At 54.1% G+C, this 18,175-nt stretch overlaps 9 protein-coding genes across 9 annotated transcripts; 4 read left to right on the top strand and 5 right to left on the bottom strand.

The window, feature by feature from the left end:
• Positions 1 to 218: 218 nt before the first annotated feature.
• On the bottom strand, positions 219 to 1,426 carry N7510_010426 (uncharacterized protein; the record flags this gene model as incomplete). The annotated part of the gene is made up of 2 exons (XM_056982351.1): positions 219 to 1,121; positions 1,187 to 1,426. 2 exons carry the CDS (start codon positions 1,424 to 1,426, stop codon positions 219 to 221), a joined length of 1,143 nt encoding a protein of 380 aa, XP_056830187.1.
• A 688-nt stretch (positions 1,427 to 2,114) lies between these two features.
• On the top strand, positions 2,115 to 3,369 carry N7510_010427 (bZIP transcription factor; the record flags this gene model as incomplete). The annotated part of the gene is made up of 5 exons (XM_056982352.1): positions 2,115 to 2,175; positions 2,250 to 2,304; positions 2,361 to 2,894; positions 2,949 to 3,272; positions 3,348 to 3,369. 5 exons carry the CDS (start codon positions 2,115 to 2,117, stop codon positions 3,367 to 3,369), a joined length of 996 nt encoding a protein of 331 aa, XP_056830188.1.
• Positions 3,370 to 3,587: 218 nt separating this feature from the next.
• Positions 3,588 to 6,599, bottom strand: N7510_010428 (glycoside hydrolase family 2 protein; the record flags this gene model as incomplete). The annotated part of the gene is made up of 4 exons (XM_056982353.1): positions 3,588 to 4,639; positions 4,692 to 5,122; positions 5,177 to 6,130; positions 6,178 to 6,599. 4 exons carry the CDS (start codon positions 6,597 to 6,599, stop codon positions 3,588 to 3,590), a joined length of 2,859 nt encoding a protein of 952 aa, XP_056830189.1.
• A 577-nt stretch (positions 6,600 to 7,176) lies between these two features.
• N7510_010429 (uncharacterized protein) lies at positions 7,177 to 7,371 on the top strand (the record flags this gene model as incomplete). Its single annotated transcript, XM_056982354.1, has 1 exon — positions 7,177 to 7,371. The coding sequence occupies one exon, from the start codon at positions 7,177 to 7,179 to the stop codon at positions 7,369 to 7,371; it is 195 nt and encodes a 64-aa protein (XP_056830190.1).
• A 315-nt stretch (positions 7,372 to 7,686) lies between these two features.
• N7510_010430 (uncharacterized protein) lies at positions 7,687 to 12,305 on the top strand (the record flags this gene model as incomplete). Its single annotated transcript, XM_056982355.1, has 4 exons — positions 7,687 to 7,907; positions 7,963 to 9,058; positions 9,114 to 10,063; positions 10,868 to 12,305. 4 exons carry the CDS (start codon positions 7,687 to 7,689, stop codon positions 12,303 to 12,305), a joined length of 3,705 nt encoding a protein of 1,234 aa, XP_056830191.1.
• Positions 12,306 to 12,614: 309 nt separating this feature from the next.
• On the top strand, positions 12,615 to 14,007 carry N7510_010431 (glycosylphosphatidylinositol-alpha 1,4 mannosyltransferase I; the record flags this gene model as incomplete). Its single annotated transcript, XM_056982356.1, has 3 exons — positions 12,615 to 13,604; positions 13,654 to 13,761; positions 13,816 to 14,007. 3 exons carry the CDS (start codon positions 12,615 to 12,617, stop codon positions 14,005 to 14,007), a joined length of 1,290 nt encoding a protein of 429 aa, XP_056830192.1.
• A 479-nt stretch (positions 14,008 to 14,486) lies between these two features.
• Positions 14,487 to 15,776, bottom strand: N7510_010432 (uncharacterized protein; the record flags this gene model as incomplete). The annotated part of the gene is made up of 1 exon (XM_056982357.1): positions 14,487 to 15,776. One exon carries the CDS (start codon positions 15,774 to 15,776, stop codon positions 14,487 to 14,489), a length of 1,290 nt encoding a protein of 429 aa, XP_056830193.1.
• Positions 15,777 to 15,789: 13 nt separating this feature from the next.
• Positions 15,790 to 16,257, bottom strand: N7510_010433 (uncharacterized protein; the record flags this gene model as incomplete). The annotated part of the gene is made up of 1 exon (XM_056982358.1): positions 15,790 to 16,257. The coding sequence occupies one exon, from the start codon at positions 16,255 to 16,257 to the stop codon at positions 15,790 to 15,792; it is 468 nt and encodes a 155-aa protein (XP_056830194.1).
• An 867-nt stretch (positions 16,258 to 17,124) lies between these two features.
• On the bottom strand, positions 17,125 to 17,982 carry N7510_010434 (uncharacterized protein; the record flags this gene model as incomplete). The annotated part of the gene is made up of 1 exon (XM_056982359.1): positions 17,125 to 17,982. One exon carries the CDS (start codon positions 17,980 to 17,982, stop codon positions 17,125 to 17,127), a length of 858 nt encoding a protein of 285 aa, XP_056830195.1.
• Positions 17,983 to 18,175: the final 193 nt, after the last annotated feature.

An 18,175-nucleotide genomic window follows, 5' to 3' on the forward strand; every position in this document is an offset into this window, starting at 1 on the left:
CGCCACACAATTACCTATTGTAGTTATCTTAACCCTAACCACTAGCCTTGGGAACGACTTGGCATGGTATTGAATAATGGGATGAAAAGCTATTGTATCGTGATTGTTTGGGCTATGTGCTGTCTAGAACTAGTGGGCGAATCACCTTCAAACAAACCAAAAAATATAGGGGATTATCTGGCCAGCCATACTGCCGTACTCTCGTCCACGACGCTCTACTATTGAAGAATAGCCATGCCCTGGGAGCGTTTGCTCGCGCCCAATTTGTCCAGTTTAAAGTTCTGAATCTGCCGACCCTGGAAGGAATCCACCACGGTGATTGCGGCAGGTGTAGTGCCATTGCCGGGAGAAAGTGCATAAACAAAGCGGCCAGAAACCTGAAGATCAACCATTCCAGGATCGCCGTTTTTCAAGTCGAGAGTTGACATGATCTTCGCGTCATGTTTATTGATCTCGATCAGTCGGTTGACTGCCACATCAGTGACAAAGACACTTTCCCGTGCCTCGGAATATGCAGCCCAGCACGTAGCCATTTGGCCACTTATGACGGTCTTGTGCAAGAGAGACAGCTTGTCTGTAGCCGGATGGAGGTCGAGAAGTGCGACTCCGAACGATGCATCCGTGATGAATAGATCCGAAGTGTCGGGAATATTAACACCACCAAAAAGCACAGCAGTCCCGGGTGGCGAGGTTCGTACATCACGACTTTCGAAAGTAGATGAGCACGAATCTTTGAATGGCAGAACAGAGATGAAACCCGTGTTATTGGCAGTCGGATCCCCCTTGACCGTGGTAATAAGACGAGTATCATTTGCAGTGAAGAATACTTGAGCGACGGTATTCGTGGGGCCTTTAGGAGGGGTGGTCTGGCCGAGATCAAAATCAAGCACCTGCTTCATCGGGCCGAGTCCCTCGCGCGTAAATGGAGCGCAAGAGACACCCGCCTTTGCTCCGGTATATCCCACACATACTAAGTTGCGCATCACTGAAGCTGCAACAGTGACGGGGAATTCGCCGGGAACAGCGGACGGTTTTCCGACCATTAACAGATTTGCTGCATTGGCGTCGTCGATTTTGAACATGCTCACAGTATTTGATCCGGCGTTAACAGCGAAAAGGTACTGGTGAGATCTGTCAGCCCGGAGAGCCCCTCGAAGTAAGTCTCAGACAAGATCGGCAAGCTTACATTGTCCTCTACTATCACCGAGCCTTGGGATGAGAGCGCATCCGGACCAGCAGGTGTGTTGGTCATGCCATCGATACTGTCACCTCCCATGCCGCCCATAGGGGTAACAGTGCCGCCGTAGAGCATGCCGTCATGATCTATAGCAATAGATATAATAGAGTTCTGATGCTCATTCGATTGGACGTAGACCACTTTGCCGACAGGGTGTGGTTCGTTGGAGCCTGTGGAGCATGCATCCATGCTGCTCGCGTGTATACATCCCGTAAGGAATGTCATCCACAGGAAGTGGGAAGAAAAAGTAGAGTACATCGTCTTTGAGGAAATGAAACAGCCTCTTGAAAAGAGTCGTTGGTAGGCAAAGGAATTATTATTCTGTAAAAGTTATTTGACGAGGTTCTTGCGAGCTCCCTTATATAATGTCCTTGGGCGACCACGGGTCGGCAGCGACCGTGACATGGTATGAACTAGATAGATTCAGGAAAGAATGATCAAGTCAACAATTCACAGCTTGAGAGCCATCGCCATATGGCATGAACTAGATAGATTCAAGGAATAATGATTAAGTCAACAATCCACAAACTGGAGATTTAGTCAACAATCCATAACTCCCTTGGAAATCGACAGCCTCGAAGTCAATTCCGCGCTAGCCTAAATAGGAAATAATGATTAAGTCAACAATCCTGGCTGTGGGGAGGGGGGCCTAACCAGAGCTAAGCTTGCGGCTAGCCGGAAAGGCTGAAGCCCTTGATTATGGAATCAAAGAGAATCCCAGGAACCACGGCTTCCCATCACGGTTGTGAACTTATTTTCTCCCCCTGGAGGCACCCGTACCAAATTGTACCTACGAGAAGAACTTTTTCTCACTGTTCTGGTTTCCACTTTTACCCTTCCAGCCCAGGAACGATCTGCCACGACCATTCAAATCAACATGATGAAAGCATTTACCTTCCTTCCAGGCCACCGCTCGGGTGGGCAAGATACTACATCAGGTAAAGAGCTCGAATCGGTTTCTGGTGGAGGGGTCGCCTTACGTTCTCAATAACCTGCTGACATTTAATCAAAGGCGACACTCGTTCAACCCTCTCTAAGAGGCGAGAACAACTTCGAAGAGCTCAGCGGTACGATGTGTCTTGTATTGCTGCTTACACCGACAGTCTAAGCTAACATTTTAAAGTTCACACCGTCAGCGGAAGGATCTGTACTTTAAGAGCCTCGAGAAAGAAGTCTTGCGCCTACGCGCAAGCGAAGTGGATTTGCTCGTGCAAGTTCAGAGTCTTCGCGATCATGTCGGCCTGCTTCAGGGTATTCTGGATAAACATGATCTATCAGTGCTCACCACACCCGGTGGCGAGTTTGAGACAACTGATAGTAGTGATGCAGACGTAATCGGGACCAAGAACTCGATCCAATGCCTTGAGCATGTTGGCAATTGGCCGAGATTCTCGGAATCAAAACAGGGTGTGGATTTTCAGAGAAACAACCCATCCTTTCATTGGTCCAGTCAAAACATTTGCAGTGGTCAGACATCGGACCATTCTCCACAAACTCATGGCAACATCATCGAGTCAACAACTAGCCAACAGCCGGCTCTGCTCTCCTATCCAGAAACCCACCGTTCTCTTTCTCATTTAAGCCATTCGCAACCGGGATACGTCGAACATTTCTCTAACCGAGACACGACTGACATGGGCATGGAATTCGTCTTGTCGTAAGTGACATCTACTTACCCTATGTCTCTGTCTATTTCCTAAGAAAGGCCCAGACTCGAACGCCCCTGTCTTCCTCATTTGGAGCATCACCTCGACAAGCCCAACGGCCATACCCTCCTCGCATCTGCTACTCTCCTTCACCCACATCAGCACCAGTGTATCCCGTCCGCTGTGTCAAAGCAAATATCGTCCCCGCGGGATCCAACCGTCATATTTGCCAACCTTCTATCGTTGTCTGAAACGCTCGTCCTTGAGGATGAAGTTAGCCCGATTCAAGCATGGTGTTATATTCTCCAACAATCGTGGGCAGATAAGCTTGATACAGGCAAGCTCAGAGACTTGAGCGCGTCGCTTTTGAAGATTATTAAATGTCATGGGTATGTATATTCAATGGTCGTGATTTTATACTTGTACTGATGCGACATTTGCCGGATATATTAGGTTCGGTGCAGTGATGAGAAGGGAGGCTTTTGAGACAATCTTATTTCAAATTCCTCGACTATCAGCTTGAGAGATTTTGAAGGGAAGAAGGCCCCAGTGAGGCGGGAATCTAAAATAGGTCGCTATGAGCATCTGAAGCAGTCGACGGGGTCCTTCTTGTCTCTGTAGACAGATACTGTAACCTCGTCGTTTAACCAAGACCTCATAAGCTAGGGTGATCACTAAACCCAACTCCAGTTTTTCATTCTTTCTCAAAGTAGAGACAGGCTCTCCCCCTCAGAACCCTCCAACCCCAAATACCGATAAGAAACGCTCTCCGGCGCAACCCCCGTCAGAACAACCGTCTGCTCATCACCAGGCATGATATCCATCGCATTATCACTCAGTCTTACACCCTCATACTCCTGAATAACGAGGCACTTAACCGGTTTATGCGTATGAATCGCCAATATCTTCTCATCATCACGACCCTTACCCTTCTTAACTTCGACTCGAAGGCCGCGGCGAGAGAAATCAAGGTATTTGAATGGTTGCGGCCAGTCCACGTCTCTCGCGACGATGCGGCCGTCGACCCATAGGCGCGCAGAGAGGACATGCGGTTCTGGCTGGGCGGTGTGGTCTATCACCCCGTCGGTTATGATGTTCGTTGTGCCGTTCGCTGTGATGAGGATGTCATTCCGCACTATCGGCGGCCGGATGTCGCACCCCGTGTTGGTAGATATGAAGCGTAGCTCGACGTTGCCGTGCACAGGCACTGGCTTGTTGCTAGCGATCCAAAGCTCGTACTGGCTGGTTTTCGGCGGTGAGGCGTGCGCGACACTCCAGTCGTGGTGCGAGCGACGCACGCCCACTGCGATGGGGTTGAGGACCCGCTTCACGGCGTAGTAGGCTGGTTTTGGCTTTAAAAAGTAGTCGGCGATCGCCCAGGAGATTGTCGGCCAGCAGTCGTTCAGTTGCCATAGTAGGGCGCCGCCGCAGTGTCGCTCGTCGCCCCATTGGCGTCTCCAGCCTCGGTATCCAAACATCATTGTCTCGGCTTGGATCACCTGAGTGTGGTAGATGTGGATGTTGAGGTCTGTACTGCTGCGCAGATTTTCGACTAAGTACGTTGCCAGCCGTCGTTCATGACCGTCGGCCTTGTTGTGGAAGTCCATTACATGCGACTGCGGGAAAAGGTCTTCCTCGTGCTCGATGAAGTAGTCAATCGTGCTTCGCTGGGGGAATGCCTCCATGCCGAACTCGCTGTTGAACCGGCCGCCTAGCGTGTCAAAGATCTGGTACTTTTCTTGCGTTCCGTGCCAGACTGGGGGGACATGTTAGCAGAGAAAGAAATCACCCCTAGGACATCAACTGACCATTCCACTGATGCATATCTCCAACCGTGGGATCTGATGAGATCTTCCCATCACCCCATGGACTCCCGGGGTGATAGCATGTGCTAGGCGAGTGTTCGGATACCACCTCTGGCAGCAGCTTCTCGTAGATGTAGCGGGCCGGGAAATCCGTCTTCAGCCAACTCTCCGGATCCTTATCCTCGTAATTGTAGGTCAAGCCGGACGATTCCTGCACCTGGTAATCCTCGTTGTTGCCAACCCAGATCACAATGGATGGATGGTGGCGTAGCCGTTGCACGTTGTAGACAGCCTCCTGGCGCACTGAGTCGAGAAGCCCCGGCCATGTGGGATAATTCCCGCATCCGAACATGAAGTCTTGCCAGACCATTACACCAAGCTCGTCGCATGTGTCATAGAAGATATCATCTTCGTAGATACCACCACCCCAGACTCTTGACCCCTAGTTAGCTCACGTCTTGTAGAAATTGCTGGAAAGGAAACTTTACCTGATCATGACCTGCCGACCCTCAACCACCAACTTAATCCAATCGCGGTACCGCTGCGCACTGATATTGGGCAACAGACTATCGGCCGGAATCCAGCAGGAGCCACCGCAGAAGATGTCCATTCCGTTGATCCGGAAGTAAAACGATTTGCCATGCTTGTCCGTCTGCTGGATTACCTCTGCTGTCCGAATGCCAAACTTCTTAGCGGTGCGGTCCACTTCCTCATCTCCCGACAACAACGATACCGACACCTCGTAACGCGTCTGCTCGCCATAGCCGTGCGGCCACCACAAAGATGGCTGGTTGACACGAAATGCGACCTGTGCTGTTTTGTCTTCACCGACCGGGATATCTTGAAGGGCAATCTCGCGTCCTTCTAGGCTCAAGCGGAACCGGGCCGTGTATTTGTCTCCCGAGACAGCATCCACGGTGGCTGTGGCGGTCACCTCAGCCGTCTCATGATCCGCCGCCAGCTGGATTTGCGGCCACAGGTCCGAAACACGCGCCGCGTACACTTCCAACCGCACGGGGCGCCAGATCCCCGCCGTCATCAGGAATGGACCCCAGTCCCAGCCCCAATGGTACTGTGCCTTGCGGGCCGCCAGGCGTGATGTATCGCCATTGAACCCGACCCATGTATGATTCGGGTGCTGGTCGCGCAGCTCGCGCGCTTTCAGGAAGGCACAGTCAAATTCGATTTCGAGAGTGTGCTCGCCCTCCTCCTTTAATGCTTCGGTCACGTCCACCCGATGCGCCAGAAACATGTTGTCACTTTTCAAGATGACCCGATCATCCAGTTTGACCGTGGCAAACGTGTCCAGCCCGTCCAAGACCAAGACAATGGCCGACCCGGCGGGTGCCGCGGGTTTCTGGAACTTGTTGCGATAGATCCATGACTTTTCGTTGACCCAACGGGCTTTGAGCTCGTTGAATCCGATAAAGGGGTCTTCGAGCCTGGGAATTTTAGCAAGACGCCACCATTGGGGGCAATTGCAGCCTACTTCTTGTTGGCGATGAGGTCCTGCTGCACGACCGAAGGCACGGTTGGCACGGGCATCCATCCCTCGGCGTCCTCGCGGTCTCGGAAGCTCCAGCCCTCGGTGAGGGACATCTGCACCCGGTTCGACATGGTTGATGGAGCTCCTCCCTGTCCGGGGCCGGTGGCTTCTTTATAGCCCATGTCGCATCGGGAGCTTCCCCGGAGTGTTATCGATAAGCCCCTCGTGCCTTCCTGTTCCGACACGGAGGGGGTCACGGGACCGAACGGGCCTAGCGGCGCACCTGACACGGCGTTGGCTCCGTCCAGCTTCTCCCGCTTGCCCGATGGGTGTGCCCCTGCCACCCACGACGAGGTGTGGCTCTGACCCGGGCCTGCCCCCGAGCCAATCGTCCCATCCCGGAATATCCGGTCCCATTTTTCCATCCAGCATCTACGCCGCGTCCCTCTGACCCCTTCCCCAGACTTCCCCAGATTTCCATCGTAGTCTCAGTCGGCGTTCATCGGGTCAGGCGTGGTCCCACATCGGCCGTCTTCTCTGCAGTAATGGATGATGATTTATGTGCCTCCTCCCCAGTCTCGTACTCGTTCTAATTTATCAAACTCTGGATGAATTGGTTTACCCGTCCAACCCTACGGCATTACTCGGGCTTGGCATCAGACGCCCCCTCTGTGGCAATTTGTTCATTGCCATCCCCTTCATCAAAATGAAATGATGATCGTGCGGATGGCGTAAAGGCTTAGGCACGCCCGGTGGCCCGAGTCATTCACCCCCCATGGTCGTGCGAACGAGGCTCTCCTCGAAGGGGATGTTGGATGGATGGATGGATGAATGGGCGGCGTAGCCCTCCCACACTCAGCCGGGGCGGAACAAAGAGCATGCCTCACTACTCTCGAACGGGCAGGCCTACCACCCCAACATTAGCCGTTTCCTCAGACGATCGCTGCTTGGCAGGGTTCCTGTTCCCACGCTGGAGGCAGGGTTCTCCGAGGAGACCCTGCAATGCCCTGCAACGAGACCGGGGGGTTGCCCCTCTTGGGCGACCGTGCTGCACATCTACCGGACGGCCCCGTGGTGGCGCGTGCAGAGCATGTGGAAGCGAAACAGGCCCCTATTGTTGACCCCGGTGAAGGGGGTGGCGGGTCAGCAATCATCCTCCTCATGGGCATCCCCAACCTGCGACAGCGAGGGGAGTGAAGTTGGGTGTGTCAAAGACGGGGCATCAAAGGAACCATTCGGTCGTGTCCACCGTTGCAGATCCAACGAGGACTACCCAGGACGATCGAGCCCTAACCGTGACTTGATCGATTTAAGCGAAGGCAAAATTGCGGGGATTCAGGCGGATCAGCCGGGGCTCCACATAAAAATCATCATCATCGGCTCTTTTGTTGTCCTGTTCTTCTTCCCCTGAAGACGGATCGTCAGCATATCATCGCGTGGATCCCCCTTTTTGGTTTGCTACTAGTCATCATGCTCTATCTCGGTCTCTGTTGAACATGTCTTCCCGACATCATGTTCCACACCTTCGAGGGCTTTGAGAATCCCGGGGCCCCCGCCCGCCGGCCTAGCAACGAGCGCCGCGAGTCCGTCGGCCGCCGCGTCACCACCCTGCGCGCCTGCACGTCGTGTCGCCATCGCAAGATCAAGTGCGATGGCGAGAAACCGTGCGAGGCCTGCCGCTGGTACAAGAAATCTGATCAATGTCACTACTCCGATCCGCGTCCCTCACGCAGGTAAGCGCTTCCCGGCTTTTGCCATGAATGACGACCCGACTCACACTGCCACTAGACATGTCGAGAAACTGTCCACCACGCTCGACGAATACCGCAGCGTGCTAGGCAGATTGTTCCCCAACCTCGCGCCAGAGTCACTGGTGAATCTGTCGCGGGAGAGACTGCTCGAGCTCACATCGGGTGCACCCGCCTCAGTCCCGGGGATTAACCCGCCACACCCGGCCTCGCCTGCCACCTCGCCGTCGGTGGAAGCGCATGTCTCCCCACTGTCAAACGAGGATGATAACCTCGAGTCCTTGCAGAGCATGCCCGAGGAGCTGCCCGAGGAGCTGCCCGACAGCCGCCATGCCAGTTCCGCGGATTTGCTGGTCGAGGGGGTGTCGGACGACGTGAATGCCCTGTCTCTCTCGGCCAGACAGCCCTCCTCTTATCTGGGGGTTTCGTCCATCCAGGCCGTCCTGAAAGTCATTGTCTGGCTCGACCCCGGCGCCCCTGCGTACTTTGCGCGCACACCAGCCAACGGGCAGGAATATGCAGCCCCCGAGCCACCCGGATGGCAGCATCAGCCGGTGACGCCGCCGCAGGCGCGCATCCCGCCCACGGAGATACAGATGCTCGATGCCTATTTCCTCTATTTCCAGGCATTCGCGCCGTTGATTGACGAACAGTCATTCCGTGAGACGTACCTGACCGGTCGACGGAGGGACGACTACTGGCTTGCGCTGCTGAACATTGTACTCGCCCTGGGCAGTATCGCTGCAACCGGCCACGATGACCGCACCCACCGGACCTATTTCCTTCGCTGCAAAAGCCACTTGAACCTAAGCTCTCTGGGCGATTCGCACTTGGAGACCATCCAAGCACTGGGTCTCATGGGCGGTTGGTACTGTCATTACATCAGTCAGCCACATCTGGCGTGGTCCCTGATGGGAGCCGCCTTGCGCATGGCGTCCTCTCTGGGAATGCATAAAGAGTTCACCGATACTCGCCAGCAGCCTAGCCCAGCCAGAATCGCTTCCATGGACCTCAAGCGCCGGATCTGGTGGTCTTTATTCTGCATGGACACCTGGGGAGGCATGACCCTGGGCCGTCCCAGCATGGGTCGCTTTGGTCCTAATATCACTGTCCGGCCCCCTCACTGTCGAGACAAGGTGCGTGCCTTCATGTGACCTTCTTTTTGTGGAAAGAATATTAATATATGCGCAGGAAAATGTCCTCGATATCCTCCCGCTGGTCGAGAACATTCGATTCGCCAAGATCGCAACGCAAGTCCAGGACTCACTGGCCGCTGCGCCGCTGGTCAAACCCCAAGAAATGTCCCATGCCGATACCCAGCTCCTCGACTGGTGGGAGAACCTCCCCTCCGTGCTGAAAGACCACGAGCCAATCTCCGAGTCAATCAACACCGTCCGCACTGTCATGCGATGGCGCTACTACAACCAGCGCATGCTCCTCTACCGACCAACGTTGCTCAGCTATGCCATGCGGCGTGTACCCTACATCGCACTCCGTGCAGAAGAGCGCACCGCCATCCAAAAATGCCGTGAGGTGGCCGAGCTGTCTATCCAGAACATCGCTGCCACGGCCCAGCTCAACCAATTGTGCGGCTGGAATGCCGTCTGGTGGACTTTTCAGGCCTCCCTGGTACCATTGATTGGCCTCTTCCTCAATGATCCCACAGCCGATGACCCGCGTGCCTCCATCGCGTCCTGCCAGGCGCAGGTCGAGACCGCCATGATGACGCTGGCGCGCATGCAGTCCTACGGTCACACGGCGAAGCGGTCGCTGGACTCTCTTTCGCGCATCTACGAGGCTAGCAAACGGGGCGAAGATCTCCACGGCCCGGACTCGGTTGCGACATCTCTCCCTGCGGGGAATTATCACGCTGGCCGGGATGCGTCTGTGATGTTTCCGATGCAGGACGCCGCTCGTGGCGGGTTCTCTCTTGGAGAGAATGGGTTTATCGAGCCACTGGCTACCCCGTTCGGTGACGACAATGGCGGCCAGTACTTGTGGGAGTACCTCAGTTGGAGTGACAACAGTCTCTGGCCGGGAATTACTGAAATGGAAGTCCGCGGGGACGGGATGCCTTTGTTCACGCCAGACCACGAGAAAGGCCCCAAATATGGCGCACCCCAGCCGTATTTTGGACAAATGTCCGACTCGGGCTATTTTGTCAATAATACGCCCAATTCCTATTTTTGATTTTGCGTTATGTTTTTGGGGAGGGTCGTGGCGCATCTGTCATTTTCAACAGACTTCAGCGGGTATATTGTGGGTATTGTTAGCGGAAACGAATCATGCAAGCAAAGCAGGGGATCATTGGCAATCAAGCGCAATTAAGGCCTCCTTGACCATCACCATAATAGGCGTCCAAGCAGACGATCCTTCGGATCCGATGCATGCAGAGCAAAAATAGTATACAGTAGTGCATCACCCGATCGATTGACAGGGTCCTTTGACAAATCGCGACGATCCGGATTGGCCCTTGTCTCGCAGTGGACACATTAAGGTCCACGAATAACTCCTTGCGGACCCTGGTTTGTTCCTAGCGCCGGAAGGCCCCTCTGCCCTTAATCGTGTAGAGTAGTAGCAATAGCCCCGTGGGGGCGGGGCGTCAACCTCGCGTCAGCCTTTCAGCCCTGCGGCCACAGTGTCAGCCTCTTGCACTGCCTGACCCCTAACTAACGAGATTCTGCTGGGATGAGTCCCTTGCCATTTGCTGCGCCGTGGATATAAAATTTTACGGCACTGGCACCCACTGGAAGGAAATGTTCATCTGGAAGTAATTCTGAAGACACAATGGCTCCAAAAAAACTCGCGCCAGGGGTAGCGGCCACGGCTGCATGACTTGCAAGTTAGTACCAATCAATTCACTCCGCCCTCTGATCAGGATGGTCCCCGCATATATAGGCAGCATGGGATGCAAAGCTGCTAGTTAACTAACAACCTAATACTAGAGCGCGCCATGTCCGCTGTGACCAGCAGAAACCCGCGTGCGGACAGTGCACTACCACGGGCCGCAAATGCGATGGATATACCATCAACCTCTCGCAGCGACAACTGCGCCAGAATGTCATCGATGCGTACCAGCGTAGCACCTGCACTGCTGATGGCCGGATGATTCTCCCGCAGGGTGACCCCATTGAGCGAGAGCATATTTTATTTTTCTGCTCGCACACCTCGCGTGCGATCGTCGGCTATTTCACGGCAAATTTCTGGGATTATCTGCTTCCGCAACTGACTCACTCTGAACCAGTGGTCCGGCATGCTGTCGCCGCTGTTGGCGCTGCGCACCAGAAATACCGCGGTATTAATCGCGTAGGCCACACGGAAGCCTTTGTATTGAATCAATACAACAAGTCGATCCGACTCTTGGTGGAGCACTTATCAGTCCCGGGGAATACTAAATTGGATATCACCCTGATTACCTGCGGTCTCTTCGTGTTTCTGGAAATGCTCAGAGGGAATGTCGAACAATCATTCCGCCACATAGAGGCAGGGCTGAATATCTTCGCCCGGTCAGGCCCACCACAAATGGCGCGGTCTATGGGTGACTCGCAGACTATATACAAGGAGTTGCGCGATATGTTCTTCCGCTTAAATATCTACACGGGCCTGATGGCGCAGAAAGCAAAAGGGCTCTCGCCGTTTACGGATCCGCGCACTCTGCAGATATCTGCCGATTTCACGGATATCTCGGATGCTCGTCACTGCCTGACTGCTGTGATGAGCTACTGCGTCACGCTCACGCCCTCGCCGGATTCCATCGCGCAGGCTGGTTCGGACGAATGGCAACAGAAGAACGCCACGCAGTCAACAATGCTCGAGCAGACATACCAGGCATGGCTTGATTACTTCGAGAGCTTCTTACAGACCCCGAGAGGCCAGATGACGGACCGACGCTTCGTTATCTCGCTTCGCATCGACTATATTCTCGCCGTCTTATGGACATTTGGCAACCCTCCGTGGAAAGAGACCGACCACGATCGATGGAATGCCCACTACATGAATTTAGTGTCCTTGGCTGAGGAATTAATGCTACTAGACGCCGACTCAGAGCCAAGTTTCCGACTGGATAATTGTGCGCTCCCCGCTCTGCAAATGGTTTCCGCTTCGTGCCGCCTGCCCTTAGTCCGACGGAAAGCTCTTCAACTATTATCGGCCAAGCAGAAGGAATGTCTATATAATTGGCGCCGGGAAGCTCTTATTGGTGAGGCGATCATGAACCTGGAAGAGGCCCGCCTGTCACATCTGCCAGTGGAGCAGAGGATACCCGGACAGGAGGACCGGGTGACGGTGTACAAGATTGTCGACTCTGCAGAGACGAAACAGATTCGTTTGTTTGTAACGAATAAGAGGCTAGGAGATTCAGTCATAGATGTGAATTGGTCATAGTGAGCACAACTGTATAATAAACAAAAATAAATCTCATTTGATTCGAATCCGAATATAAAATCTCATACTTCGATAGGAGTGGATCCGCTGACTCAGCGCCTCCCTTTTCCACCACTTCAACCAAATCCAGATCCAGCGAACATTCAACAACCATCGCGAAAGCCAATTGCTGCATGTTTACCCCTCTGGATGTCGCATGACGTGTATGTCATCGATTCTGCATAGATTCGAAGAACGTGCCTGCCAGAAAAGGTCAGGTCTTGAATTTCAAGCGGCGGGAAAGAAGACCACAACACCCCATCACCCAAGATGTCTCTGTTCACCTCGACACCGCGCATCCTCTTCCTAGCCACCGCCCTACGCCTAGTTCTCCTGGTGTATGGTGGCTGGCAGGACGCGCACTCAGCCGTCAAATACACTGACATCGACTACATGGTCTTCACCGACGCGGCTCGCTACGTGTCCAAGGGCCAACCGCCCTATGCGCGCGACACGTATCGCTACACGCCCCTGCTGGCGTGGATGCTTCTCCCAACTGCGTGGGAGGCTCCTCCGCCGTGGTCTGCGCTGACATTTGCCTTCGGCAAGATCCTTTTCGCGGTGTCGGATGTTCTTGCCGGGTGGCTGGCTGTGCAACTGCTTGTTAAATGTTATCGCTTTCCCGCTGAGCGCGCCCTGCGATATGTCTCTGCGGTCTGGTTGCTGAATCCTATGGTTGCGAATATCAGTACTCGTGGCAGTGCGGAGGGCCTGCTTGGGGTTTTGGTTGCGGCGCTGCTGTGGGCATCTCTTACTCGTAGGGCAATCCTGGCAGGTGTTATTTTGGGCCTTGCCGTGCACTTCAAGATCTACCCTTTCATCTATGGCGTCTCTATTCTCTGGTGGTGGGATGCCGAGCGCGATGGCGTCCCCTCGATAGCAGCAGAGTCGACTTTGCTCCAGCGTGCTGTGGCGTTTGTGACCCCGTCCCGCATAAAGCTGACCTTCTTCGCGCTGGCGACATTCGTCGCCCTCAATATCGCCATGTATGCACTGTATGGCATGCCGTTCCTGCACCACACGTTCTTCCACCACCTCACACGCATCGACCACCGCCACAATTTCTCCCCGTATAGCACGTTGCTGTACCTCTCTGCGGCCGGCGGCGCGGATTCGCACTTTGAGACTCTGGCTTTCTTGCCTCAGATTATCCTCGCTGTCGTTGCTTTGCCGCTTGTTCTCGCAAAGAAGAGCCTTGCTGGCGCTATGCTTGCTCAAACGTTTGCTTTTGTTACTTTCAACAAAGTGTGTACGAGCCAAGTAAGTCTATCTCTCAACTCATACTTGGCTTGCTGGCTGACTTGCACAGTATTTCCTCTGGTACTTGATCCTCCTGCCCTTCTACCTCCCCTCTTCATCCTTGGTGCGCAGGCCAGCCCTGGGCCTCTCGGCTGCCTTTTTCTGGGTTATTGCACAGGTATGTTCCGGATCTGTCGATTTACTCTCGTGTTATCCTCTGACCTTTTCTCAGGCCCTCTGGCTCCACCAGGGATACAATCTCGAGTTCCTTGGCCGCTCGTCTTTTGTGCCGGGTCTATTTCTTGCGGCACTCTTTTTCTTCGCCGTCAATGTGTGGATTCTGGGCATTATCGTCCAGGATGTGGGCGTATTTGGGGACGAGATTGAGCATGACACAAAGACTTTCCAGTCTAAGCACAAATGATAAGAACTGGATTGTTACTCCGTTCTACACGCTGCATATGCATAGAAATAGATAAATGTAGTGATTTCCACAATGTATGACAGGTAGTTGGCCATTTTCCCATACAGTTCAGAAGACACTAAACCCGCCGATTAGTTATGGCCTCAATAGGACTAGTCATATATAGCCAGAATATAAGAGCTATTCTTAACTAGGGCGATAGCTATTACCAAATGGTTCGAATTCGCGAAATCCTCGCCATCTGACTAAGATTCGTTAATCTGAGAATTATTGTGAATCAACCGAGCTTACATTTGCTTCGCCCAGTACACGATCCCTAAGATGCTCCCACAATATTAAAAGCCGCAGCAAACCACGCTCAACAGAACCAGACACCCGACCGTGTTCGACAAATAAATAGCACACAAGCTGAAAAAAGGGGTATTTGGCTAAATTGCAAGTACACAAAACAAGGAAAAGCCATCACAAGTCTCGCACCCCTAAAATTTGGATGCATCAGCAATCATCCGGTACGTGCTGACGTGGATGCTCTTCGGACGAGAGCGCGGATAAAGCGCCAGGGCCTGCTGGTGGGTTCCGAAATGCGAGTGCATGCCATCGTTGAGTTCGACGAAGTGCGCTGACGGACGACTGGCTTGCAGTGCTTCAAGGATTGGGTAGCTCCATAGACCCATGCACTCATCGCCTGCCAGTTGAAAGTACGGGTTCAGCAATGGAGATGTCGAGTCCAGGTCAATGAAGCGAATGCGCAGGTAGCTAAGCAATGGGAGGCATTCAAGACTCTGCACGGCTCCGATCACCAGAGCTTCGAACGCACAAATGAAATTGATGTTGGTGATACCCGAAAGGGAGGCAGTGGCAGGCATGGAATCGGATGGCTCAGCGCCGCGACAGCATGTTTTGACCACCAGATCCAGGGACTTGAGGCCTGACAACTGGAGCGATGCGTGCTGTCGAAGCGAATCAAAGAAGCCTACGCATATCTTGCCAGTGAAAGACAGTGTCTCCAGGCTCGGCGCAATCGCACCCAGCAAGTCACAGATTGGCGGAACCTGCACGTGAGCGCCGAAAAGCGCCGCGTTAACCGCATCTTTATTATTGTAGAATCCCTCGAGGCTAATGTTGAGGTGGCGGACCAATGGCGGCGGTCGATCCAGGACCTGCGACATGGTGAAATAGATCTCTGGCTTGGGGTGGGCATAGGCGCAGTGCCACTCTCGCAGCGCTGGCAGCGCTTGCGACAGATTGTACCAGTGCCCCCAACCGCGCATGAGGTTCCAGGTACCGCGCATCACAAATGTCTGGACGTTGGGGAGCACAGGCAGACGCTGGCGCGAGGGTATCTCTCTGGATTCATTTGGTTCGTTTCGAAAATGGCGAATCATAGGCGGATTTTTACAATGCCCTCCCTCCAGTGTGAGCACTCGAGCACTGGGGAAAAAGATCTGGACGTGTTGGAAAATCTCGTCCAAGGTGGCATTTTGCGTGGAAGAGTAGTAGTGAATATCGTTGCCATGAGGAACGTCTTCTTGACCCCAGGCTGCTACCATACTGGTTTCGAGTGGGTTTGGCATACCGGCGTTCGGACGTCGACCCGGAGGGCGCGGTAGAAGCCGAATGGCTCGATTGCCCCAGACAGGGACCCAGACTTCGAGGTGTCGGACATAGCCGGCGAGATGCGGGTATGCTGCAAACCATTCTGCACATTCAGCTAGTCCGTCAATAGTTCCTTTGACCTTGACTATGCGACGTACAATGTCAGCACACATGCCGGCTCATGAGTCAAGCAAACTTACTGTGTCGATAGATACGGCCTTGGACGAGTGGTGTCCACACCCTGGAGATCAGCGAGAGGTTCGAAAGCGCTTTGCGCCGGGGGTGTCGAAGGGCTTTCTCCCAGTTCTGCACGGACGATTTGCTCGCCTTAGCCGCGGAGGCCCGCTCACCAAACAAATGATCGATGATCGCCTCATGGATCTCGATCGGGATGTTTGCAAACTCGGTTTCTTCCCGCGAAGAGTTGCGTGGGCAAGAGAATGCAGAGATGTCGCGAGGGGCGGGCGAGGGGTAAGATAATGCTGACGCGGGAGTTGACTGAGATGAGTCGGGAGAATAGAGGCTGTCGTGAAGTGAGATCCCCGTGCTGGTGCTGCGAAGTGTTTTCTGGACTGGTGCTGCCAGTGCAGTGCCTGGAGCTCTGGCCAAGGAATTGACCGACACGGGCCGGGGTGGGGGGATGGTGGATATCATGGGGCGCGATAAGGATGGGGCAGGTGGAGGAGCGGTAAAGGTGTGGGGGATCTGGTGAGAGGAAGGAAAGAGAGCTGCCGTGAAGTGTTCTGGTCAGTCCATCTCGAAGGAGCGAGAAGTAGGAGGCACATACTCACAGCGAAGGGCGATGGCGTAGTTCCTTGCAGATGCAAGGCCGGAGCGGCCCAGACTGCGCGGCTAGGCCGGGAACAAATCGGAGAATCAGCTGCCGTCAGCAGCGCTTGCAACTGGCCATGCCACCATCAGAACTAGGTCGAGGGGAGACGGCGAGGAGTGAGTCTGGGAGAGAGTGGACAAGTCGGCGGTCAGGCGTTTGGGCAGCGTTGAGGCAGGAGAAGATGAGGAGATTGGGGGAGGGAGACACAGATGATTGGAGGGAAGAGAAACGGAGAGTGAAAGAACACACCAGAAGGGGAGAGAGAGGGGGAGGAAGAGAAAGAAGGAAAGAGAGGCGGATGGAAGTAACTGGTGGAAGAAATAAAAGAAGCAAAAAAAAAAGTGAAGGGGGAGAAGGTGAGTGAGTGACACAAGCTGAGGGAATGAATGGTTATCTATGTCAACACTTAATTAGGGCTCGGATCGGGACCCACTGATCCACTGGGACAAAGGCCTAGTACGATACTATAATTGTTTCTTTCTAGTTGGTATTTCTCCTGAAACTGGACCGGCTACAAATACCACACCTGGGCGCCGGGTTTGATCTAAGAATCCTTATTCGTGTGGCCCCGTCGAAAACGACTAGCCGCGCGGCAGCAATCAAAGAATTCATTCACGTCAGGGTATCGATGCAAGTTACAAATAACTACAGGCTAAAATCATATGTGGGAAAATAAAACAGCCTTGTGCTTACCGCTTGCGCCGGAAGCGGAACCGCAGCTCATCGTCGCTCTCCGATTCATGCGTCTCTCGCGGTCGTTTGATGGGCCGACGTGCTGGGGCTGGGGCTGGAGTTGGGCTTGGATCGGGGCCAGGAGCCTCAGGAGAGGCCGAACCTGGCGCCGATTCTGGAATAGATGCAGCCGGGTCTTCGCGCGGCGGATCCTGACGAGATCTTCGGTCTGCGGATTGACTGGTGTCGGGAGATTTGTGACTGCTAACCCAGTAGTGATCGCCAATACCAAAGTCTTTGCGCGATACCTCTTCCAGGGGCACAATCACTGTCTGTATGCGATGCTGGGCATGGCGAGGTTCGCCCTTTCGGCGAAACCGCTTGAAATTTTTACGGCCGTTCCATCGCTCATCCCATCGGTCAGAGTTGGAGTCGACGGCAGCTGGCGGATCCCGCACAGGAAGTTCCATCTCTTCCACAATGGCCAGGTTCCGGAGCTGATCAACCTCCATGTCCGTCAAAGCCACTGGACAGGTGTCTTCTTGTGCTTGTCGCTCTTCTTCTTCGCGATGTTTTCGTGCAGCCTCCAATACGTCTAGCTTCGGGCGCTTCGGCTTCCGGGTGGGTTCGGACTCAGTGGTCGCAGACGTATCCGGGTGCTGGCTCATTTCTGCACGACGGCGTTTCATTGCCCGGGCGCCCGGCAGTAATTCTGACACCACATCCTCTTCGGCGTCTTCTTCTACCGGACTTAGATGTTGACTGGGCTGTGGGGCTGCGAGAGGTTCAAGATCCAGCTGAGATGTTGTGGGGTTTTCCTCTGGGGTATAGACTGGGACGGAGTCCATATCGAAGCCATCGTCAAAGGCTTTCATTTTACTGACAAAGGTGCGCACGCGAGGAGCCTTGGGCCGACCCGGAGCAGGTTGACTGGTTTCGGCCTGGGGCAGCGATTTGGAGGGTGGCTGCGCACGTTTCTCCGTCCTTGAAGCTCGCTGCTCAGAACGAAACGACGGGCCAGGTTCAGACGCCTGACTCGGCTCTTCAATCGGCAGCGGGCGACAGAGA

The sequence above is a fragment of the Penicillium lagena genome (genome assembly GCF_028827675.1).
Source record: "Penicillium lagena strain IBT 129212 chromosome Unknown utg000007l_segment0_segment0, whole genome shotgun sequence".
Lineage (NCBI taxonomy): Eukaryota > Fungi > Ascomycota > Eurotiomycetes > Eurotiales > Aspergillaceae > Penicillium > Penicillium lagena.